At 42.5% G+C, this 26,347-nt stretch overlaps 1 protein-coding gene across 1 annotated transcript in view; it reads left to right on the top strand.

Moving 5' to 3' along the window:
* Positions 1 to 26,347, top strand: part of LOC124278117 (structural maintenance of chromosomes protein 5-like) — a 387,080-nt gene that overhangs the window by 283,262 nt on the left and 77,471 nt on the right. The window contains exon 18 of the mRNA XM_046713865.1: positions 20,679 to 20,802. Coding sequence (XP_046569821.1) covers positions 20,679 to 20,802 — 124 coding nt within the window. The remainder of the gene's footprint in view (positions 1 to 20,678; positions 20,803 to 26,347) is intronic.

The raw sequence follows: 26,347 nt of genomic DNA, 5'->3' as shown, positions 1-26,347 counted from the left end.
ATAATCAAATCTGACATAGCCCGGAATAAATTCATATATTTTTGTTTGTGCAAACAGAAAATGTTTTCTCACTTGTATGTATTATTTACTTATTTACGTATGTTGTACTATGTTTCTGCGCCCTCTTTTAATCATTCAAGTGTCACTCCTTAATATTACGTATCACCTGGCCTTACCAAGTATTCTCAGCAGCGGAAGCATGCGCAGTTTCCATTACATACCTTGCGCATGCGCACATACACTTTGTTTACTTCCCACAACCCTTTCTACTTCCTTCTTCTCCAAGTCATAGCGCTTGCAACATAACACCACGTACAAATTTGCTACTGCTTTTTCCGGCACCATAAGTGATTGGTATTGTCGCTACTATACCTCACTGTTGATGGGAAGCTGCAAACAATCGCTGACATGGCCTCCAGACGCTCTGCAAGGCGAGGTAGAACAGATGCTGCAAGCTCAAGTGCGCCTTCCTCAACCAACGAAGGGATTGACAAGCACCGCCATGTTGGAGATGAGGATGGGGCATCACACAGTACCAGGAAAGCTCCATACCTGACTACAGCTGGGTTACGCCAGAGATTACATGCTATTGGGGTCAGTGTGCCTTCGACATGGGGGAGGAATACTGTGTTGCAACTGTATAAAGAGAACTCTGCGATCAGCAGGGATGAAGAGTCGGTTCAAGTAACCCTCCCCGGTAACAGTGGCTCAAGTCTGACATCGGCCATTCCGTCTTCGCAGCACACACCCTCGCACACTGGAATTTCCGGGAACACCGAGGAGACATCCGATACCAGGGCAACACCACCAACTCCTTCAGCTGACATGATTGGCGTAATTAGGGTAATGAAGGATCTGATTTCTTCCCTCTCACAGCAATTAAATTCAAGGGGTAGGTCAAGCGATGATAACATATCACCACCTTCAGTGCAGTTCGTGTCGTCTGATACCATGGGCGAATCAGTACTATTTCTTCAAACGTCTCGCGTTTGGGTGTAGATCTAGTCCTCGCATCTTTGATCATATCTCACAAGCTATTGAGTGGATTCTAAAAAACAATTACAATGTCAAATGCATGCTCCATTTACTTGATGACTTTCTAACCATTGACAGTCCCTAGTATCCAGCTACCAATACTATGAACACTCTCAGAGATGTCTTCAAAAAGCTACAGGTTCCCTTATCTTAACATAAAATGCTAGGACTGGCTTGTGAGATGGAGTACTTCGGTATAGTGCTATACTCTGTGACAATGACAGCCAGGCTCCCCCCGTGACAAACTGTCCAGGATATCACCCCTCTTTCGCTTAGGTATAGTGGAATACAGGGATTTTTCTCTGTGGTAAGTGATGTCCAGATATCTTGAACGTGATCTATCAGATCCTGCTTGGTTTTTATTTCATGTAACTGTCTTTGTAGCCTGATTTTCAGAGTTCGCCATACATTTTAAATGATACTACAGTCTGGGATCTGAGGAGGCCAATTCATTGTCTGAATGTCATTGTCACGTTTCCACTGAATTGTATGTCTAGAAACATGGAGAGGACAATGGTCCTCTTAAAGATATAGCCCCGATATGCTGAAACTTTGGCTATCACTCCAGTATATCTATACTGAGTCAAAAAAGAAACTTCACATTCTTTCTTCAGGGCACTATAAAAGAACAAGAGATGGTAAGATGGTTAAATTGTTATTATTTCATTGGTGAGATCTGTGTGATGTACTCGATACACTGACAGTGCCATAATCAGTTCCATTAGGCTACACGGCCGTTCCAAAACATGGGTATACAGAATGTCAAGTCACAAGAATAAAAATGCGAAATTTCTCAGTTCAATATCGTGTATGGCCACCCCACACATTCACCACTGCCAAACACCGTCTCCTCATCGACTGCCTGATGCTTGTGAACACGTGGTTGGGGATTCTGCGCCATTGCTCTTGCAAGGCAGCGCCAAGTTCCTGCAAATTCTGAGGTTGGTTCCTAAGACCACGAAGCCTTCTCCCAAGTGCATCCCAAACGTGCTCTATTGGATTGCGGTCAGGGGACCTCGATGGCCAGTCCATGACGTTGATTCCAGCGTTTTGAAGGAAATTTCGTGTCAACATCGCGGTATGCGGCCGAGCATTATCATGCTGGAACTGTAGACCTGGGCCATGAGCCGCCATGTAAGGAACGAGTTCAGGGGTGAGCACCTGGTCGCAGTAAGCAGCAGCTGTGAGGTTTCCACGGATGACCAGAAGTCGGGAACGGTTGTTCCCACAGAAAGCACCCCACACCATGCAACTTCCGCCCCCGAATCTGTCGACTTCCTGTACACAACATTGGGCATACCGTTCACGACGTCGTCTCCAGACTCTATGCCTGCCATCCGCGAATCTGAGGGTAAACCTGGATTCATTGCTAAAGACGACTCGATTCCAGTCTCTCTGGGTCCATCGGAGGTGACGTCGGGCCCACAGCAGACGTTGACGTTGATGAAACGGCGTCAATATGGTCTGTGAGGACAGTCGACCTCTAAACATCTCAGCCCTGGTTCGTGTAGCCGGCAGAAATCTGTCACGTAGGTGACGTAGGACGATTTGACGGTCTTCTGCTCGTGACGTCACACGTGGACGACCCCGACCTTGGGCGATCAGAAGTGGTGCCAGTTTGTTGTAGACGACCTCGCAAGTCATAAACAGTACGACGGCTGCATCCCATTGCTCTTGAGACGTCAATAACTTATCCTCCCGCTTGCAACATGCCAACGGCACATTCACTTTGCACATTTGACAATCGTGGCATTATAAGTACCGTTAGAACTGTGGTTTAAAAGTGTTTTTTCAATTCTTGAGGCCAATGCAAACACGTGCATATGAAGAAAACTTCGATGCGAAGATCACGTGATTGACTGCACGTGCAAAACCTGATTTGGCACTAACGTCATTTGCACGACGAATGGATGGGTTTGAGTGGGTTTTGCTAACGTTTTTCTAGAGGCGAAAGATAGGGATCCCATTTCAGATACATAGATGTATCATCAGAGAAAAATTATTCATTATTTTTCAAATTACATTTTGTGAAGTTTCTTTTTTGACTCAGTATATATACTTTGTAGAGTTTATATGACCATCTTCATCGACAAAACAAATACACCCCCCCCCAGAACATCACACTGAGACGTGGGGCATTTTTATCCCCATACACACCAAGGCACCTGGGTTTCCACTTTTTATCCCCCCGGCATGTAATGCGGTTGGATATAGGTGACGCCTCGTCCATCTGTCCGTCCGTAATGTTTTTGTTTCCAAAATAACTCCAAAACCGTTCAATATTTTTCAACAAAAATTGGTAGATATATCAAACAGTACCTAAGGCGGTGCCTTTAGCTATTTACAGACTTTTGTGATTTATTATTTTCTTGGTTTCCATGGAAACTATTCGGACTTAGTCTCAAAAGGGAGAGGTGAGCTTCGTTTCCGGAGCACAACTCGAAAACCAATCAATATTTTTCAGCAAAAATTGGTAGTTATATCAAACAGAACCTAAAGTGATGTCTTTTGCTATTAACCGATTTTTATCCCCTGCAACACGTTTTGCGGGGGGTATTAAAATGGACTCCATCCATGCGTGCGTGTGTGCGTCCGTCCGTGCACATTTGTCTTTTCCGGAGCAGAACTCTAAAACCGTTCAATATTTCTTCACCAAACTTGGCACATACATAGATCGGGTGGTGTACTAGTGCCTTTTGGTAGTTTTGGAATTCCCGAATAAAATGTTTTTGTCATTTCCATGGCAACAAGTTTGACTAAAACTGAAATTGGTGGTGGTTCTCTTTTCTGGAGCAGAACTCGTAAACCGTTCACTATTTCTTCACAAAACTTGGCACATAGATTGGTCTGGTGGTGTACTGGTGCCTTTTGGTAGTTTTGGAATTCTGAATAAAATATTTTTGGCATTTCCATGGCAACAAGTTTGACTAAAACTGAAACTGGTGGTAGTGCTCTTATCCGGAGCAGAACTCGAAAACCGTTCAATGTTTCTTCACCAAACTTGGCACATACAGATCTTATGGTGTACTGGTGCCTTTTGGGAGTTTTGGATTTCTGAATAAAATATTTTTGGCATTTCCATGGCAACAAGTTTGACTTAGACTGAAATTGGTGATAGTGCTCCTTTCTGGAGCAGAACTTTGAAAACCTTTCAATACTCTCCTTCCACTTTTCTATATACACACCTAACTATTTGACATAATCATAACTCGTAGACATAATCATGAAGAGTATTTTGCCATTGCGGGGGATATTGATGACTTTGTCTTCTTGTTGTCATTTATATCTTTCTTGGTTTCCATGGAAACAAGTTGAACTTGATCTCAAAAGGGAGGGGTGACCTTCGTTTCCGGAGCACAACTCGAAAACTGATCAATATCTTCAATACTTGGTAGATATATCAAACAGAAGTTAAAGTGGTGCCTTTTGCTATTTACAGATTTTTGGCATTTTTATTCTCTTTCTACCTCCCTCCCCAGCATGTAATGCGGGGGGATATAGTTGACGCCCCATCCATCCGTCCGGACATAATCATTTTGTTTCCGGAGCATAACTCAAAAACCGTTCAATATTTTTCAACAAAACTTGGTAGATATATCAAACAGATCCTTAAGTAGTGCCTTTTGCTATTTGAAGATTTTTAGACTTAGTCTCAAAAGGGCGGGGTAGGTTTCGTTTCCGGAGCACAGCGCGAAAACTTCTTAATATCTTTCAACAAAACTTGGCAGATATGTGAGGCAGATCCCAAAGTGGTGCCTTTTGCTATTTGCAGATTTTTGGCATTTTTATTTTTCTTGGTTTCCATGGAAACGATTTGGACTTAGTCTCAAAATGGAGGGGTAGGTTTTGTTTCCGGAGCATAACTCAAAAACTTTTTAAGATCTTTCAGTAAATCTTGACAGATATGTGAGGCAGATCTTGAAGTGGTGCCTTTTGCTATTTGCAGATTTTTGGCCTTTATGTTTTCATGATTTCCATGGAAACGATTTGCACTTAGTCTAAAATCAAGCTGGACTTTAAGTAACTGTCAGATGATTTGTTCTATCAAAGATGTGTGGGCCGCGGGGGGATATGTCATCTTCTGATGACTCTTATTTTTCTTGGTTTCCATGGAAATATTTTGGTCTCAAAAGGGAGGGGTGAGTTCGTTTCCGGAGCACAACTCGGGCCTCTTCATTATCTTTTTTCAAGACTTGGTACATGTATCAAACAGAGGGGCGGTGGGGTAGCCTAGTGGTTAAAGCGTTGAGTAGTATATACAATGGGGGTACGAAATCACTTTCAACAAAAGCCTCTGCAAAGCCTTATTTCACAAATAAGGCTTTTGTCAGGCCCTTAGATCTTGCCCCATTACCCCTACTATTATAAAAAAGTTTGAGACGCCAGCGGGATACGAACCCCCGCATGTATACCTCACAGCCGCGCCACTCAACCGACTGAGCTACCGGGGACATGGCTGAAGTGTGTCGGTTTAACGGGTCTATCCTGAGATAGCGAACTAGCACTTTCCTGATCATGTGACATGTCGTGTTGACAGGATACTATATTGGGATTACTTGGTAAGTGTTAAATATTTTGCTTGGGGGGTAACATTGTGCCGTACGGTATGACTAATAATTCCTGTCTAACAAACCCTCTCCCCTGGCCCATCTCTCAAGTAGTACAAGTTCGGCTCGTCGGCTTTCATGTCCACTTTATCTATGCTGTTAATTTTGACTGACCATATCGGATAGGTGACTCGCTTACGGCTATCACCCTCGTGTTCCCCCGGCTGGTATAGATACCTCACTAGGGCCCTATCTGGTATCTGTTTCTCCTTCCCACGCAATGGAGCAGCCGACTCTGCTACTATTGATTTTAGTTTGATAGCGTCGGCTGGTTTCTTGCCGGTGACACGGGTGGCTTCATGGTTGATTGCCGACACCACCTTAGGTAGCCGCGCGACCCATTCAGTCGATCGCTTCCCCGGGTTGGCCATCTCCCTCGCATACTGATGTCCGAATAAGCGCTCAGCCAAAGTACTATTGAATCTCTCAACTATGGCTTGGCTGCGATGGGCTCCGGCCGTGCCACGCCTGACCTTTGTGTCGTGTTTGTCTAACAGGTGTGACACGACACCCATGAACTCCCGCCCGGGGTCAACTTGCAGCTCTGTTGGCCACGTCAGCGGACTGCGTTTGTATATGCGTTCGAATCCGCGGGCTACCTGGGCTGAGTCTTTCGTGGTCAAGGGTTCGGCTTCCTTGTAGCGACTGGCCACATCCACGACGGTTAAGGCATACTTGTACCTCTTGTCGTGGGGTAGGAATAGGAGGTCAGCCTGGTGAACGCTATTGGGTATGTTAATGCCGAATTTCCTTCTAGGCACGTAGCGTGGTGCCGGTAAATAGATCTGCCACAGGGCTTGTTTTTCAAGCCACACTTTGGCCTCCTCCGGGGGTACTCGCGCCATTTTAGCCAGCTTATGTACAGCGCTAGCTCCTTTCCAGTACCCACGCGGGCTGTAGTAAATAGCCTCAAACTTTCTCTGGTTCCGTGACATCCCGATATATACACCTATGTTCTTGGTTCAATTTTCTCATGCCCGTACGCGTACGTGTTTATCCCATCAATAGCTATCCAACGCTTAGTGTCCATCGGCGACAAGGACGTCTTGTTTATCGTCAGTCCGTATATCCTATGCCCATCACTTCTAAGCGTGTTCATTTTATGCCTGAAGGTAAGGGTCTTGAACAGGGCTTCCTTGAATCTGGCATGTTTGATGTGTTGTTTCACCACGTACTTTTTAACACCTTTCGCCTTCCGAATCTCACCATTGTCGGCCTTCAGGATGGAGTACATCTTAGGCCTCAAGCCTATGTACTCGGCTATGGGTGTGCCAGCACACTCGTCCTTCATCTTACCTAGGACCTTTTTATTTACCGTGCTGTGTATGGCATGGTCCTTGGGGTAGTCACTGGTGTCATACAAATCGAGGCGTTTTTTCATGTCTTCATACACGTCCTCGGTTCGAATCTCCATCAGCAGGGAATCCGTGTCAGTGTAAAGCACTTCACACCTGTCGTCGTACTGTTTCTTCAGCTCGTTGTAGTAAAAGTCGTACATCAGGTGTTTGGATAAATCGAGGATGCTCATCCCCACGTAAACAGGCCGGTTGAATTTTATGTGGCTTTTCTTCATGTGTAGGGCAACCAGGTCGTCGGTGAATATCTTGCTACGGTTGAATGCCGGGCTGGCTATCAGTCTCCTGAGCTTGTCTTCCTCATTCGACCAAACCAGCTTCACGGTCACGCGTTTCCTCAGGTTCTCCATAGTCTTGCCGAACACCGAGTTGTTCATGAGCTTGTAGAGATTTTTCTCAAAGTCACTGGTGGCAAGCTTTCGGAGGTCTGTGTTCATTCTGATGTAAGGCTCCATCCATGGGCTCTGGTCGAACACGAGCACCCTGTGTATGTTGGCCAGCCTCATACCCAACGACAGGTACAGCTGTAGGTTGCGATAGTGAACGATGTACTTGGTCTTATTCATTAAGTTGGGCACGAGTTTTTCAACGTCTGCCACCCGCCCACCTAACAAGTTATGTTGGTACTCAGACATCCAGTCTGGGTTAACCCTCATACGTTCGGGGGCCAGGGGGTAGCTGGTAGGGGTATTCTAAGTCAACCTCGAGGATATAACCTTTGTTCGAATCTGGTGCGATGCTCATAACATCAATGGGTGACGCCCATTCGAATCCCCCTGTGGGTAGATACTGGCTCATGGCCCAGCCGTACAGGTTGTTGGCATCGAGGTAGAGAATATGATTTGTTGGCTTGCTCGGGTCGTAGCCCTTCACGTATTGATTATTTGCTTTTGCGCGTCGTTTGGTTGCCATGGAAATCCCACCTCGCAAGCCTTTCTCAATGAATAGGTGCATGTCGTAATCTGTGAGCAATTCCAACTTAACTCCGGTCTTTTTCAGCAAGGCATCCCACGACAGACCTGGGCTGGTGTAGTACCATGCGGGGTCGAGTTGATACTGCTTGAAACATGTCTGCCTAAACGTCTCAAACACGTCGGCTAACAGCAGTACATCTGTCCTCAAGTATAGGTCGTGATAGTCACCCAGATTCTTACAGCACAGTTTATTCCATATGTTAATAGCGTGTGAGTAATCGTCTTGGGATATTGCCGAGTCGGTCAGGTTGCTGTAAAATTCTCTGATGGGGGGTAGTCTGGTCTCGGCGAACTTGGGCCAGCCATCCATGTACTCATAGGGGTACACACCCTTCTTCATCAGCAGGGGTCGAGTCTCGGCGTCGGTGTATCGATCGGTGATGGGGAAGGTATCGTTGGCCTTGACAAGACTGTTGAGTGACGACAGGAGGAACTGAACCGAGTCGATGAACCTCAGGCCATTCAAGCTGAAGGAGATGTATCTCTCCATGTTGTTGGGGATGCACGTCAGGTTGCCGTCAACCCTCGCGATGGCCTGCATGATTAAGTGAGAGTCATACCCTCTCAAGTTGTGGAAGACCACGGGGATGTTAATTGTCTTGGGGTTGATTCTGAGCTTGAGGTTACACGCGTTGTGAGCGGCACCTCTATACTTACCGGTGACGTGGCAGTGATCTCTCACCGAATCACCGTTCAGTGGTGAGTCACACACATGGCAGTTAGTGCTACAGGCGTGGGCTAGCCGGTCGGCTTGGGTCATACGCATGGGAGCGACTGCATACAGTGCATTCCTAATAATTTTTCTTCCTCCTGCAAACACTTAAGAAACTTTTCAGCCGCGTCGGGACCCCTATACACTACGGGAGCTTTCGTTTCCCATCACATCGGACGACAATGTATCCAAACCCACAAGCCTCATGCTCCTGTATTTTCTGTGTGGTTGGGGTCCCCCCAATATCAACAGGTTTGACCAAGGCTTCAAAGTAGGCGTATATGACATAAGGCACGGACATTTGGTTCTTGTGGTTGCCGAATTTTAGGATATTGTCACCTTCCTTAGGCATGTCGACTCATATGGCCGTCTGCCCCACACCTTGGCAATCCTCCCGGTGGGATTCTAATAAATCAGCTCGTGTGAAGCCGTGTAGGCACCGTTCGCAGAAGTGGCTCTTTTCTCTGTGTGCCGATTGGTCATACAACAGCCTGCTAAAGTGTTTTATCCACGCGTAGTGGTACTTGTCACCTCGCTGGATCATGAATATATTGATAACGCGGCGACCCAACACTGGGCTGACCCTGTGCACTATTGTTGTGTTACCTTCGTGCCCAAAGACGTTTATAGCTATATTATTCTGTTTTTCTATTTTAGTGTCTGAGATATGGGGGTGGGTTCATCTATACCATCCCAGTTGAGCCCATCGTCTTGGGGATAACTAGAAGGCCTGTTCGAATTAGTGTCAGCTGGAAACGAGGCTGACCTGATAGCTAACCTCAGGCAATCGTCTCCTCTATTCTTGACGTTGACCATGGCCTGTTTTTTCTTATAGTAGGGAGGCAAGTCTAGGTATGACCCGCCTCTGAACGGCACGTAGTTAGCTATGTCTAGATAGACATTATCGATTTTATCAACAACCCACCCAGACCCCAAGTGTGTGTAGCGTTCTAGGTATTCTCGTATCTGCTGAAAACTGGTATCGATTGATGCGTCTATGGTCTCTGTATGAGTGATGACCTCTTGCTTACCTCGGAAGTAAGGTTGAACGTACTCAGTGACCCCATTCCCCGCCTGCTTATCGAGTGACATTTTCACTGTGATTTGAAACTTTATACTTCCCAGTTTGTTTAGTTCCTGGTTTACTTTATCAGCTATCAGAGGCTTGATATCTGTGATGTCTATGTTCCTATCAACATGCATGCGCCAGCCTCTCAAATAGTTACCTACAGCGCGCTCAGTGGGTATGAACTGTAGGTCAATAGCTCTATTCTGCCGTAATAGTTCTACAAGCTGTGGTTTCCTCATACGGGAATATCCACCTAAACCCAAATTGCGTACCTCAGCTTTTAATTGTTTTACAGTGGGAGGTTTTGCTACGGGGTCATGTGATAACAATGTGACTAACCCGGCTCTCCCCAGGTGGGAATAACCTGTGAACCCAAGCTGTTTTGCTTGGACTTTTAATTGTTTTACCGTAGGAGGGACTTGCAGGCCTAGTAGCTGGAACAAGGCTGATTTCCTCATCCTAGAGTAACCAATCACACCCCTCTGGCTCGCGATCTGCTTGAGTTCACTAACAGAAGTCATAGTTGCGTACACACCTAGGTATATCAATCTCTAATTGGGCAGCCGGCAAGGGCCAACCTTGATAAAAAATATAGTGAGGTGTTTTAGTAAATATCTAGATACACCTTATCGATTATTCCCTCGACCCACCCGGAATATGCGCAGCATAGTAGGGTGTTTTGTATTACTTGCAACGAGTTGTCAACAAGTATATCTATCTCCCCATGCACATCTACTCGCCCCCCATCAAAGTAATTCCAAGTGTGCCCAGCCCACGGCACATCAAACCCTACTTTCACCATGATGGTAAACGAGCACCCCTTACATAGTTCGCTAACAATCATGGGTTTGAGAACACTGATATCTATACTTTCCCCCACATACATCTGCCAGCTTCTCAGGCAACTTTCCCTGGGCTCAATTTCCACAAACATAGTTATACCTAGGTGTTCACAGTCTCTAATTGGGGACTTATCCTGAGAAGTCGCCTACGTTCTTTTATGTAGGCCTTTTTATTCTCGTAGATGAGGTGATGTCTGACTACGTTTGCTCCGTGAGCTTTACATAGGCAGTAATGCCCTTTAACCCCTATGCCACACACATAACACGTGTAGTTAGGGCTTTTTTTACTCTCAGTTGCATATGGCTCGGAGCCATGTACAGTCCCACGTCGAAGACGTAGTCGACTTTCGACCTGGCGTATTCCAACACGTCTTGGTAGCGTTTGATGGCACTCGGGAGATCAACTGGAGCATTGATAGCATCCTCAACGTTAACAACAAACTGTTTCTGAGCGTCGTAAGCAGTCCCCTTACCGAGGATGTTGGAACGCGTTTGCGTCAGCGCACCCAACAGCGCCACCGCGTACGTTCGAATCGAGTCGTTCAACCTGATAACACCGGCACGAGTAAACCCTCTCGACGTGTCCAACATGAACTGTTTCCAGTCATCCGCTGCCCCCTGCTCGAACCTCAGATAGGCATATTGTGAGCGATGGGGATACCCAACCCGTGGTTCGGTCCCGGCAAACGCCAATCCGTCTTCGGGTTTAGTTCGAATTCGTTGCAAATACGTTCTTGGCCCGTCTATCGTACTGGTTATTTACTGCGTTCCATGCCTTGTCCTGTGGGAGCGGGGCGCTGATCTCATTGAGGATACGTCTGATCTGGTAGTACACGTGGAACGTGAACACAGACTGACTCAGCGGTCCACGCCGAGTGTCGGTCAATGTCACCCCACACCCCGTTGTAGCGCACCACACGGCGAAAGTTGAGTTGATTCTGCCAGAACTGCATCGGTTTGTTGAACTAAGCATGAACTACCTTGGCGTTAGTCACCGAAAACCTATATCGATCAAACACATCTATGAACTGGGCGTTGAAATACAGCCCATCAGAGACCACGATCTTGTGTGGGAAATCTATGTCCAGTTTAGGGTAAAACACTCCAGGGGAGTACATTTTAAAACTATTATATAATGAGCATATATACTCTAACATGTACATAACACTTCCAGGAATAACGAGCGGCGAGGCCGTTCAGCTGATACACGCGATCGATAACACGTCGGGTCAACTCGAAGCCGCACTCTGCGATATCACCTACCTACCGCGATGGACTAACATCAACGTCAACAACAACAAGCTATTCGTCAGTGGCACCCGCAGCCAGATAACTGACGGCTACTACAGCGTGTGCTCTCTAAGCGATGAGGTCTTCAAACCCCTGGGAGCCGAACTCAAGATGAACGACTCAAACGGCACAGTGGTGTTAATCAATAACGGAAGAAACTCCTTGAGACTCGGTCGACCATTGGCGAGGACACTCGGTATGCCGCCTGACGAGATAAAACCAACAACTACCGTCACAGGCACGAAGTTACCCGACCTAGTACCATACCGAGAGCTGTGCATTCATCTCGGTCAGTTGAGCACAACGGACAACATTCAAGGTGGCCACCCTTCCACGATACTGAGAGCAGTGCCGGTGAAAACAGAGAAATACAACGACGGTAGAACAGAGTCGTTTTCACCGCGGCAGTATAAGAGGTTAACCCAGGGCAACATCCCTGAGCTGATAATATCGGTGTTAGATATAAATCATAATCCCGTGAATATAGGATACCTCAGCATAACGCTGCACATAAAATGACTAGCACACAAGGCCCCGGAATGAAGGTGAAAAAATGTGCCAATGCGGGGATCTCCGACATACGCGGATTCGACGACCCGGAGTAGATGGTAAATTATGCGCCTTGCAACTGAAAAACAACATTTACAAACGCGTTGAAGTCCCCTCGGTGGAGCCCTAGGTGATATAGTAGATACCTCAAGAGCGGTCGTCAACACTCGGTACACCCTAGTCAACACCGGTGATGATAAATGGATAATATACCCATTGTTCGGGGGCAAACTGTTCGACTTAGACGATGTTGAGAGCACTACCGTCGCCCGAAACAAACCATATACGCTCGTCTTCACCGAAGATGACAAGTGGGTGTTGTTACCCGATAAAGGCGACTGGTTTCTCAATATTAGGCTCTGCTCCCCTTACGTGTTCACGGATAACAAAGACAACTACCTAAACAAAGTCGTGAACAACGGAACCCTGCTCGTGGCTTACGTCCCGACACAGAGACGTAGCATAGTCATCAGCCCAGTCGCCAGTATGGCAGCCCACATGCTATCGAGTAAACCGGGAGTGCAAGACGTGACATTGCAGTTGGTGCCTGAATTCGCTGGCGTGGGCAACATCCTGGCGGGTAACGCCACTCTGATCATCAAAGTATACCTAGGGGAACCATCGCGGGATGATGTTGAAATCATGAAGGGGATCAAACTCCGGTGGGTGAAACGACACCAGTATCACGTTTGCACCGTTTACGTGCGGGTGGATGTCGACTCCAAAACCAGTCTGCAGGGAGTCACAGTGATCGTGGAAGACACGATATCACTAACCAAGATCTTCCTACCCGACAACATACACTTCATGGGGGTGAAGTGCACCCCTGAACTATTATCAGAAAACCAGTTGGAAACTATATCGTAATAGTATTATAGCAATGACCGGTCATCACCCCAACGCTACGCTTAATGACCTAGGGGACACGGAGGGATTCGATCAGTTTGGTGAAGAAGACACCTCGTACGTCCTACACTTCAAAGACAACGTGTATAGGCGGGCAGCAATAGCCGATCATCTACCCAAAATCACACTCGGGGACCTAGGAGACACGGAGGGATTCGACCAGCGTGGCAAGACAGGTACCTTGTACGCCCTTTACTTAAGACGTGGTGTGTATATACGAGTGCCTCTGGCAGAACCCAAATGGTTGCTCAACATTACCCTCACCTCACCTTATATCTCGTTAGACCAAGATGGGAATATCTCCGAAATTAAGAACAACGGTGTCTTGCCTGGGGATTTCATTCCGGGGTCTGATATAATACGTCCTGAGCTAACACATGATAGAACGAGCAACATGTTAGAGACACGCGTGAAGGGGGAGTTAAGGTTTCACGGTCCCGCTCCCTGTATAGAGCTTATGATTGCTAGATACAACTTCACACTCATCATAGAATTCTATCTCCGCAAACGCCGTGTATCCCTGCCTGAAAAAAAAATAGAACTACAATTTTTACCTGGGGTGACAATATCCTGGAATTCCCAAACGCCGTGTATCCCTGCCTGAAAAAAAAATAGAACTACAATTTTTACCTGGGGTGACAATATCCTGGAATTCCCTGGTCATAAACCGCCTGGACCCTTGAAGCGACAGAAATGATGACGTACAACGCCACCGTTTCATTATACAAATGGACCCCCGAAAGGATTTTAGATACTCTTTACACTACGAGGGGGTTAGTGTGACCTCAGTGTTACCTATTAAACTCTCACCCATTTCCCTGCACACAGATCTAAACCTTATAAGCTTCAAGTACATTGAGCCATCATTAACTGAAGACCAATTAAAAAATATTTCATTAGATATATTATAGGCACACAGAATGGGTCTATACCCAGTCGTAGAGGAAGTAGCGAAGACCCTGGAAACCGTAGACGGGTTCCGCTTGAGGCAGTTATGTGATGTAAAACGCCAACTAGAACAAGACCGCGACACGCGGAAAGCACTATGTAAGAAGTACCATAGAGCTTCCAATATCATTGATGGGGCTGATACTGCCCTTATGACAACCAGCATGGGGCTAGGGGCGGCAGGTGTTGGGTTATTAGCCACCATCGTGGCTACACCCGTAGTGCTAGGTATCGAAATAACAGCTGGGGTGGCATCCCGCAGCTTGCATCCCGCAGACTGCATCGTGAGGCATTGAAACACGACGAGATCAGGGTTCTGGCCGAAGCAAAGCTGAACACAGTAAGTGAGCGTATATCCACGGCACTCACTGACAACAAGATCTCAGAGGAGGAATTTCGTTCAATTCTATCTGAACTCACAAAATATAACAAAATGAAACAAGAGATTCGATCCAAGTCTCGTAAGTCTGCTATCAGTGAGGACGAGAAAAAAAAGTACATAGAACAAGGGGTGAAAAGAGCCCAGCAAGCCTTTATTACAAACACCAAAGAGATCATAGGCGATTCACATTAAACTGTTTCATCGAGGTAAACGTGACATAGTGCCACGTGGAGCTATCCCAGGATAGACCTGTTAAACCGACACACTTCAGCCATGTCCCCGGTAGCTCAGTCGGTTGAGTGGCGCGGCTGTGAGGTATACATGCGGGGGTTCGTATCCCGCTGGCGTCTCAAACTTTTTTATAGTTGGGGTAATGGGGCGAGATCTAAGGGCCTGACAAAAGCCTTATTTGTGAAATAAGGCTTTGCAGAGGCTTTTGTGGAAAGTGATTTCGTACCCCCATTGTATATACTACTCGTTGGCTCGTCACGCCAAAGACCAGGGTTCGATTCCCCACATGGGCATAATGTGTGAAACCCATTTCTGGTGTCCCCACTGTGATATTGCTGGAATATTGCTAAAAGCAGCGTAAAACTAAACTCAGTCAGTCAGTCAGTGTATCAAACAGAAGCTAAAGTGGTGCCTTTTGCTATTTACAGATTTGGGGCATATTTATTTTTCTCGGTTTCCATGGAAACAATTCGGACTTAGTCTCAAGAGGGAGGGATGGGCTTTGTTTCCAGAGCACAACTCAAAAAACTTTCAAAACGTCCCTTTCTCTGCACTCCTCCCTGTGCACAAATAGTGAACTGTGTCAATATTTTAATGATAGTTTGTTAAACAACTTTTTTATTTTTGGGACATAAATTCTGCAAAAAACTCACAGAGTTGGTCTGACGTTTTGATTATGATCAGTGTTTCATTGAGTATTTTCTGTTTATTAGTTTTCGAGTTCGATTGCAATTCATCCGTCCGCTTTTGAGCCAAACGGGCTATAGTATGTTCATTATTCAAGGGTGTGTGAAAGGTTTGCAAATGTCATCAAGGTTCATCACAAGTATAATGGGCTCATACTGTGGTGGTAATGAACAAATTGTACATTTTTAACATTGAAACAAGGAGTAATTGATCTTTTAAATGGTAGTCTTAATGGTACAATTGAGATACTGCAATACATACATACATACATACATACATACATACATACATACATACATACATACATACATACATACATACATACATACATACATACATTGTATTGTATAGCGCCAATATTCAGCTCAGCTCAGCTGCTCAAAGGTGCTTAATTTTTCCCTCGTTCACTGGATGTCAATCTCAACGGCACATCGTATTGTCAATCTCAACTCCCTGGGACGCATACAACTCTTGCAGCCACTAGACGCACTGAGTTATCCTTACGTGGTACCCATTCACACAGCTGGGTGGACTGGGACACATAGTCACAGTTCTTTGTCCAAGTTTTACTGCACGTTGCTGTACCCGCAACTAGGTGTTTGCACGTATTCATGTGGCCACCATCTGGTCATATACCAACGGATTCGTTGGTTCTTTTAAGTGCACAGGGTTGTGTACTGTACACTAGGGGTTGTGACAGCACTGAAAGAGTCTGGACACAAAGTTGACTCCAAGGTTTTTACACCCAGTCACAGGTGGGCTCGATCCCGTCACCTCAAGCTCGCTGGATCACTAGCCTGGCGCTTTAGCCAGTTCGCCCACCACTGCAATGCTTAACCCCCTGGATGCCACAGGGACATATATGTCCTTCCCCTTCAACCCTCAATTTGAAGTCCAATAAAAATCAAAATGTCCCACGCACACAAATACACTTCACAGTTCCGAATTCTGTGGGAAATTTCCTGTTTCTTGATACCATCCACTATTATTTTAGACAAAGCTCAAGAGCTGAAAATGACCTTTCAAAATAGGCTTTATCGAAAATGTCGCCATTTTTGACACAGTACGAAATCGCGATTCACAGCGGTATTTGCTGTATGTTTTGAAATGTGAAAATCGGATAATTACTTGGAGTATTGAATTTCAAAAATAACATATTCATGCTCACTGATATCAGTTTTACATGAAATCGCTAATGATAATTCTGAAACGTTGCCGATGAATCTAGAATCGGTTGGGATATTTTCGAAAATACAATTACACGAACGCCGTAGAGCGCTTTCCGCCATATTGGATAGTGTTTACAAAATCAAAGTTTCACGAAGGCCGGTATTGAGACGCATATTACATCACGTATATTTCATATTAAGCTTCGAAAAATGCATCACTGAATTCCCCATACATTTTAGAATCAAACTGCAACTGGTCTTTGTCACCAATACCAACTGTCTAGATAAAATGTGACGCAACATATTGGGTGTGAAAACGAACGATGTGCTCGAAAGACTGCGCTTGATTGAAATGTAAACAAAGGCAAATTTCGATTTTGCACTGTGTAGCATTTTCTGTAATTTTCCAACATTCACCCGTCTATTCATTGCTTGCAATGGCTCAATACCTTTGGAATATGCATGTAAAGAGTATCGTAGCAAGAAATAGGAAATTATGAATAGATACAATGCAACGATTTGATAATTCATAAGAAATTGTCAAAGTTTCGTGCAGCGTGGCATTCATGACTGGCCTTAAAATCACATGAGAACGACAACTGTAATTATCAGCATTTTTGGCTTCTTCTCTTACTTACAGTGAAAATGATAAAAACATATAACAATACACAGATAGTCAGAATCATTCTGATTACTTACATGTCATATTTATGTACAAACGATCCCTGAATCAATGGAAGGGTCCTCGCAAAATCCTGTGTATCCTTGTCAGCAAAGCCGCCATTTTGTAAGAAATAGGTCATCGGTAGTGATGTAATACGTCAACATTGTTGTACATATTAGGCAATTTCTTTGAGGTGAAGGCCGGTTGAACAAGAGTAAACACAATCGCCCAATCCTTCCGATTACACTGTCAGTATTATGATGTATATTTTGCGTATAGTTCAGATATTTTTTCATGAAACTGACTTCAGTATCTACATTTAGCCTTGTTCAATATCATATCATACGTGCATATAGGGTTTACAGTGTTTTATTCCTTGAAAGTTTTTGATTGTTTGAATAATATTTACATAAGAAATTGACACATTTAGTGCAGTACACCATATTCTAAACCTTTACACAAGTGTTAGAAGATCAAACGTAGCCATAACTGCAATTACTTTAGTTCCTATGATGTACAATATTCAATGCATTTGGACTAATATTTCAGTTTTATATGAACAGTTTAATGAACAGCGTTTTAATTCAACCTTATAAGTAAAACTGATAATATTTAATGAAACTTATTTATATAAGTTATGAAATGTATATGCACACATATTTCAAGGAATTGTCTTGTTCATTGCATAATTTTATGTCGTTTTATAGACAAAACAATGATGTATATTAATTGACCAGGTGCGCGTTTGTCGGTAACATTTTATGATTCACTATCACTGTTTTCGATAATATAATCAATTCATATTCGATTAAGAGATATTGTGATGAGAGGATATCAAACTCTAACTATATTTATATGAAAATTGTTTAAAAATATATAAACCATGTCATGTTTTAATTTGGACAAATCTTACATCCATATTCTAATATATAGTTCCTTAAATAAAAGCTATCTTTTTGCATCTTTCATTACATACTTATGAAGAGAAATAGCTACATAATCATAAACAAAGAAAATTCTTATCCTAAACAAAATATTCGGGTGTTGTGAAATATTATTTTTCATTTATGTTAAATTGATGCCAAACAGGTGCGTGTGTTGCTCACAATAAGATACACAGTCAAACCGTCTATTGTTGATATATTCAGGACACTATTTAAATGTCAAAATCAGTAATTTTATGTTTTGTCGAAAGAGTGTTAAATTCTGACTTAGAAGCCGAGACCTTTTGTACAATTAATGGAAATTAGGTGAGATATATACTAATCAGCATACTAATGTCGTGTTTTTCCGACGTCGCAAAATGCATAAAACAAGCAATGACGTCAACTAAAATGTTGTATTATTTTCAGCAATTCCATTACATTTGAAGATATGGCTAGTACTCTGGTAATAACGATGCAAAATTAGTCAAAATACATCTACACAAACAGGAGAATATGGGAATCTAAGAACTAAGTTAATATACGGATAGGGCCATCGAATCGCTGTTTAGTGCTTTCACATGTAAATGCGTTGTCATCTTTTCTTATAAATTGTGAAACTACCATAGCGTATCCGCTCACATTGGGGAACTTTGAATTGGAATAGTTTGGTTCACCGTGAACAAAAAATATCGAAAATATAGCGTCCGTATCCACAACAAATTCTCTCCATGTGGTCTGAGTTACATTGACCTAGTGTTTAGCATAACGGAGTTATGCCCCTTATCATTATAGGTGTATGACCTCTCTGTCGTCGTTTGACGTCATAGAAGAAAATCCATTTTTGACATTTATTGCGAGTCATTTTTAATGTTAAGCGTATAACGTTATGCATAAGCACATAAACCCAATTCATATACACTTATGTCGTTCAGATATTAAGCTGTATTTTCTTCGCTCACACTTTCCATAAAGACGCCAAATTAAAAAAGTCGTAGCACAGTGCTTTAAATGCTGCGCGATAAAAAGCGGTAAAATTTGCTGTTTTTTTACGCATAACAAAAATTTGGACAACATATAACAAGGTCTATTTCTCAAACCGCCGAGGTAGTTGCACTTATATTTATACCAACAGATAGGAAATTTAATATTCTACATTTCTGTGTAATTTTATAGCCATACGTAGATCCAGGACCACGCGAGCGCAATTCTCGCTCAACGTTCACTTTATCAAACCGTATGAAAATGTGCGCCTGAAAAAAACCTCGGCATCAAGGGGGTTAAGGATTACTCTCAAGTGCCAATAATCATAAGCCAAAACATCAACAAAGACTTGATTCTCATTTCAGCTTTAAATGCCGAACATATTATATTCTGTTTGTATGGACATTCATAAATATAGATTGTGTACTGTAAGGTCTGATGATTACTTCAGCAAGAGGCCCCTAATTTTTTGCATGAAGTGATAGGTACACTGAATATTACTGTGTGTCCCTCTGGAAGCTACATATTCTTTTTACCTGAATCCATTCTACACATTTCAGGTGCAGCGTAAAACCCAACACACAGTTGGCATGCATGTTAACAAAATCTGGCAATGAGAATGATAATAATAATAACAAACGTTTTTTTTACAAAATGTATGGTTCTTGCCATAATTAGTTACAGCAATGAAATCGGACGGTGTGAATTTAAAATGGCACACAACACCGAGACTAGTGAGAGCTGACCTTTGCATCATCTTCCTTTGGTTTGATTCATTGCTACTTCGAATAGCAGTCATTTCAGCAAGATTTGACCTCTCGGACACGTGAAACCACCCTTTACTGCAGCAGCTAGAGACACAGCAGCACATCTCAAGCACTGTAATTGCTTTTGAAATTGACTATGCAAGAAACTTTGAACATAGTTAATGTACCTAGAGTATGCTTAGGACCTTGGTGATTGGCACCATCTATCGGTGAAATGGTAAAAGGGAATAGCTGTGGAATATTCCCCATTATACCATGGTTTTCCATACATGGATAGCCCTGAGAAATGTTCTTGAAAGGTTTACTGAAGGTCAGATTCACTCTCAGTGTCATAAGCTCACAGTGTATTATCTTCTGCTGCTAAACCATGTCTGTTCCTATGTTATAAGGCGTGGTCAGATACCATAGAGATTAAGCTTGAGCTCATCTTGCGTATGTATATATTTGGTTCCTCACACGACCAAAAAATATGTAAAGCCCATTTCTAGTGTCCAAACCATTGAAATTATTGAAATATTGTTGTGCCATTCCTTTTATCTCCCTTCTTACTTCTATTATATTCAATATGAACTCTCTTTTCACAGCATTCAACGGATTGAAGCTGAGACCATTGACATGGACATCGAAGCAGAAAAAGCCAGGAAAATGGTTCAAGAGATAGCTTTCCAGAAATGTGGCCTCCTCAGACAATTATGCATCAATACCCGGGTAGGAAGAACAATCATGCTAAGCTTGAGTAGTGGAAGTAGTTTTGTTGTCTGTTATCTTTAACTTCTTCATGTGTTCAAATTCTTTTCAGGTACTTCCTAATTGTTTGGGATGGATTTTTTGTAGGTTTGCCAGTATAAACTAAAATGAATACACTGTGGTTCAGCAAAACCCAATCAGGGATTTACAGGATGTGAATACCTGCGTCCTATATGCATCGAAATTTCTTAGCGCGTCCACAGGGACTTGGAAAAAGTCCAAATACTTTTCTAAAAATTCCAATTGACAATAAGTTATCACTGAGTTTGCTACTAGCTGGGTTATGATATTATTTGTAATTCAATTACTTTAACAATGTGATGATCATGATACACAATAAAATAACAATATTAACAAGAGTCATCAGAAGATGACATATCCCCCTGGCCCCCACTTATTTGAAAGAACAAATCATCTGACAGTTACTTAAAGTCCAGCTTGATATTTTTTTAGACTAAGTCCCAATCGTTTCGATGGAAATCATTAAATACATAAATGCCCAAAATCTGCAAATACCAAAGGCACCACTTCAAGATCTGTCTCACATATCTGCCAAGTTCTGTTGAAAGATATTGAATGGTTTTAGAGTTGTGCTCCGGAAACAAAAGCCCACCCCTCACTTTTGAGACTAAGTTTAAATCGTTTCCATGGAAACTGGGAAAAATACAAATGCAAAACATCTGCAAATAGCAAAAGGCACCACTTCAACATCTGCCTCACATATCTGCTAAGTTTTGCTGAAAGATATTAAGAAGTTTTCGAGTTGTGCTCCGGAAACAAAACCTACCCCTCCCTTTTGAGACTAAGTCCAAATCATTTCCATGGAAACCGAGAAAAATAAAATGCCCAAAGTCTAAATAGCAAAAGGCACCACTTTGGGATCTGCCTCACATATCTGCCAAGTTTTGCTGAAAGATGTTAAGAAGTTTTCTCGTTGTACTCCGGAAACGAAACCCACCCCTCCTTTTTGAGACTAAGTCCGAATCGTTTCCATGGAAACCAAGAAAATAATAAATCACAAAAATCTGTAAATAGCAAAAGGCACCGCTTTAGGTTCTGTTTGATATACCTACCAAGTTTTGCAGAAAAATCCTCAACGGTTTCTGAGTTATGCTCAGAAACGAAGCCCACCCCTCCTTTTAAAAAAAAAAGTTTCCATGGAAACCAAGAAATATAAAAATGACAAAAATCTGTAAAATATCGAACGGTCTTTCAGTTATGCTCTGGAAACAAAATAATTACGGACGGACGAGGCGATGACTATATCCCCCCGCATTACATGCCGGAGGGATAATAATAATATAATATTTAAGTGTCTGGGACCCCCATATTGTTGTCCAGCACCCCTGAAAATTAAAGGTATAAGTCCCAGGGACCCTCAAATACAGGACTCAAGGTAAATCCCTGCCCAATGTTATGTTTTCTGACAGTCTATATTGATTATTTTTTATAGAAAATAACACTGATGACATACAGTTTAGACAAACAAGTTTATCATGTTTTGTGATGTCACAAAGTTATGCATTTACAGTCTGTTTGGCTCAAAAGCAGACTAATGAATTGCAATCTAACTTGAAAACTAATAAATATATAATATTCAATAAAACGCTGATCATAAGCAAAACATCAGACCAACTCTTGACTTTTTATCCCCCGGGGATAGGGGGGTGGGGTGTATAGTCGACGCCTCATCCGTCCGACCGTCCGTAATCATTTTGTTTCCGGAGCATAGCTCAAAATATGTTCAATATTTTTCAACAAAACTTGCACGGGATATGACGACAACACGTGTCCACGAAGTCAGCGAGTCTGACCACCCGATACCATAAGTCACCTCTTACGACAAACATGGTTCAATGAAGATCAATTCTAACCCGGATCTTCACAGGTGCTAGGCTACTTGTTAAAAACTCTAGTAAGGTTTGGAAAGTACAACCAGTATTGTCCTTTTTACTGCCAGGAGAAAATGTAACGATATGGGTATTTATAATACTGAAATTACTATAGGACAAATACTTTGATAGTAGGTGGTGCATGCTTGTTTATCAACCGTCTTAAAATTTTGCTCAGGAAACGAAACGATTTCTGACTGACACAGGAATGACTATATATCCCATGGTATAGTATGACCAGAAATTATTGAGAATTTTAGGAATATGTTTAATTGGATTTCTAGTATAAACAACCTTGACCAGCTATCAAGTGCCTGGTTTCATTCAAGAGAGACAACTCCGTTAATCCTTTTTCATTCGTTTGTGAAGAGTTATCCCCCTTTGTTTACTTGCTAGCAGACGACATTTTCAGTGATCCTCAGTATGGATGATTTAGAGAAGAGGAAGTTGATTTTAGAGTATTATAACAAGGACATCTGATCAGCTAAAGTGATTTCAAGTAGAACAGGCATCCCTTTGTCCACTGTTTATCGTGTTTTGAAAAATATTGCAAATGGATATGGCATTGAGCACCAGGGAGGCGCAGATATTGACTGTCGGTGACAGGAAGCGGCTTGGTATTCTTGTTTCTAAAAACAAACGAAGGAGTTTAGAAAATGTAAGGCTGGATATGATTGATAGAGGAACTGTGGCTGTCTGTAAGGAGACAATTAGAACTGAGCTGCATGCAATGGGTTGGCAGAAAAGTCGAGGAATTCCATCACCGATCATGAAAACTGAACAAAAGGAGCGAAGGTTGAACTGGTGCTTACAGCATAGAAATTTTAACTGGGACAATATGATTTTCTCAGCTGAAAGTTCTGTGTGGCTGTTTCCTAATACACTGAAATTCTGGACCAAACAAACTGAAAAACCTCTGTATCCGGCCCCAAAAACAGTCCGAAATTTAACGTGTGGGGTGGCATATCTGTGTTAGGGGCAATGCCCCTCTGTGTATTTGAAGGGAATATGAACAGTGAGCGGTACACAGATATTCTCGAGGGACATTTACTTCCATCTGCTCACGTGTTCTATGGAAATTTTTGGACAATGACCCAAAACATCGTTCAAAGCTTTCACAGGCCTGGTTTCGGACCCAAAATATGACATTATTAGATTGGCCAAACTATAGCCCTGACCTAAATCCAATAGAAAATGTTTGGGGACTTATAAAGGAAAGTGTCAATAAGAAAAATCTGACAAATATTGCTGAAATGAAAGAAGAGGTGGTCCGATATTGAGACAGCATGGACCACGACTTTCTAACTTCTTTGATCAGTAGTATGCCCCGCCACATTGAAGCCTGCATTGCTGCCCATGGTGACTTGACAAAATACTAACTGTTCACCTGTCTTTGAATCTGGAGTTATGTTCTGCTAATATTCACATTTAATACGTGAGTAATGAGTGAATTTTTTTTTAAAAAATACAATCTTTAAATTCTCAATAATTTCTGGTTGTACTATATAACATGTCGCTGGGGGTAATTGTCATAAAATCATGTACAATTCGATGTACCGGGAGGTGGAAAACTATTGCAAGCAGCATTGAACCAAATCACTTCACCCAACCACATCTCAAATACTCATGTTAGCCTGAACACAACCCTTCAAATAATTGGACTTCCTTTACTCAGAATATATTCTGTTACTGTTAAGTTTTGCTTCGAATAGCATTCTCACGAAGCATGATTCTCAAAATTATTCCAGATATACAGACTATGAGACCAAGGGCATCTCTGTCACCCCTTTGAAAAGCCCTTGGTTTGAAGGGTTACTGTCAGTGTAGTTCAAGCCACCTGTTATGTTAATTAATACCTTGTTCAGTTATTACCATCTCTAGTTACAGAAGTAGGAGCTAAGTGCAACGCTTCCAAACAAGGGTGTACACAGGGTCAGTTCATTCAGTTTGCAACAGATAATGTCGATCAATCGGATAACATGGATTAACGCATACCGATGACGTTTCTGTCAATCAGGTGACTGTTTGCCAAGGTGGCCAAGGTGTTGATACGCTAAAAGGGATGGGTTCATCTGTTCTTTAACAAGCACTTTGTTCAGACTTTGGTGAATCAAATTGCTTGATGTCTTGAACAATTCATGTAGAATATAAAATGATCACTAGATTGTACCATTCTCAGTTGTGTCACCTTAATGCCTATGATCAACCTGATCCCAGACTCAAAGCTATATTTGCTCAACTTATGTTTGTGAGCGGTCAAGTTAAATGTGAAGTACAATGTCGGTACACATTTCAACAAACTGTATATAGGTTAACCAGAGTCAAGTGATCTACACAGATTCATATTCACGTGGAAGTCAGCGGGTTGTATTTGACAGATATCTCACATAGGACACTGGAAGTGGATTTACTGTGAGAATGTGTCACCCGTATGTTGACATGGAAGTTCCGTCATGCATGATCTGGCCATGTGTATTTCAATCGGTTCCATGATGTTACAGCATAAATGTATTGATGTGGATTTCAACCTTTAGCAATAAATTATACACTCTTCTTTTAGTAAACCTAAACCTAGTGTCATGGACAAATACCTGGAGAGCAAAAGCACCGCTTAGTTTCTTAATTGAACTCCTATTGGCTTTGGAGATAGCCACAGCAAGTATACTACCATGGACAAAGTCAAACTGATTGCCTCACTCACTCACTCACTCACTCAACTTGATCCTCTCTCTGTTCAAAGTTTATGAATGAGTCTGTGTTAGTTTTAGAGATATAAAATGAAATTTCAATTATTAGAGACTTACCTTGAGATGGACATACAAGTTGTCTACTTTAATACAATAAATAGACATCTGTACTATCAAATATGTGACAACAGCTTCTCCATATTGATAGAGGATAGTTCTCTTCAGATAAATCTAAACTTTGAGACAAAAGAGGAACTGCCTGTTCCCGAAGTTGTGTTTATTTTGCCCTTGAAAATAGAAAATATATGCTCTGAAAAGTCTTTTTTTTTCTATGGTTTTATCAAAATTATATGACTTTTCCAGCCCATGTATTATTCCTTGTGTCCTCTTTGAAAATATACATATAAAAGTAAATTTGAGTCTCAATATGAGATTTTAAAAATAATTCTCTGAAAATTTCAACTTTTCAATTTTTACCCCATAATAGGATTTAGCATACAGTTATTAGACTTTTTAAACCTATGTATTAGTAGTACCTTGTGTCTTCTTTGAAAATGTACATATAAAAGTACATTCTAGCACGACATTGTGTGATACTCGATTCTGATTGGCTGAGAGGGCTCATCAAAACCGTACGTAAATGGCAGTTTAACCCTTTCAACACCGCAGGCCGCTTAAGCGGCCTCAACGTTATGAGTCCCCAGACACCGGAGGCCGCTTAAGCGGCCAGGCAGTGGTCACGTCAAAATGAGACATAATTTTAGGAACTTACCTGACTTATGATTCATATATTAAATCCATCACATTTCACAATGTCTGGAAACACTTATTAAATTTCAATTGATCATATATTATCGGCAGAATTAAAATTATAAACTATTTTTCGCAATGTAATTGAAAACAACGATTCTCGGACACATGCTTCGG

This window comes from Haliotis rubra, unplaced genomic scaffold, assembly GCF_003918875.1.
Source record: "Haliotis rubra isolate DU_JTF1 unplaced genomic scaffold, ASM391887v1 Scf231, whole genome shotgun sequence".
NCBI lineage: Eukaryota > Metazoa > Mollusca > Gastropoda > Lepetellida > Haliotidae > Haliotis > Haliotis rubra.
This window is presented reverse-complemented; position numbering and strand designations above follow the sequence as displayed.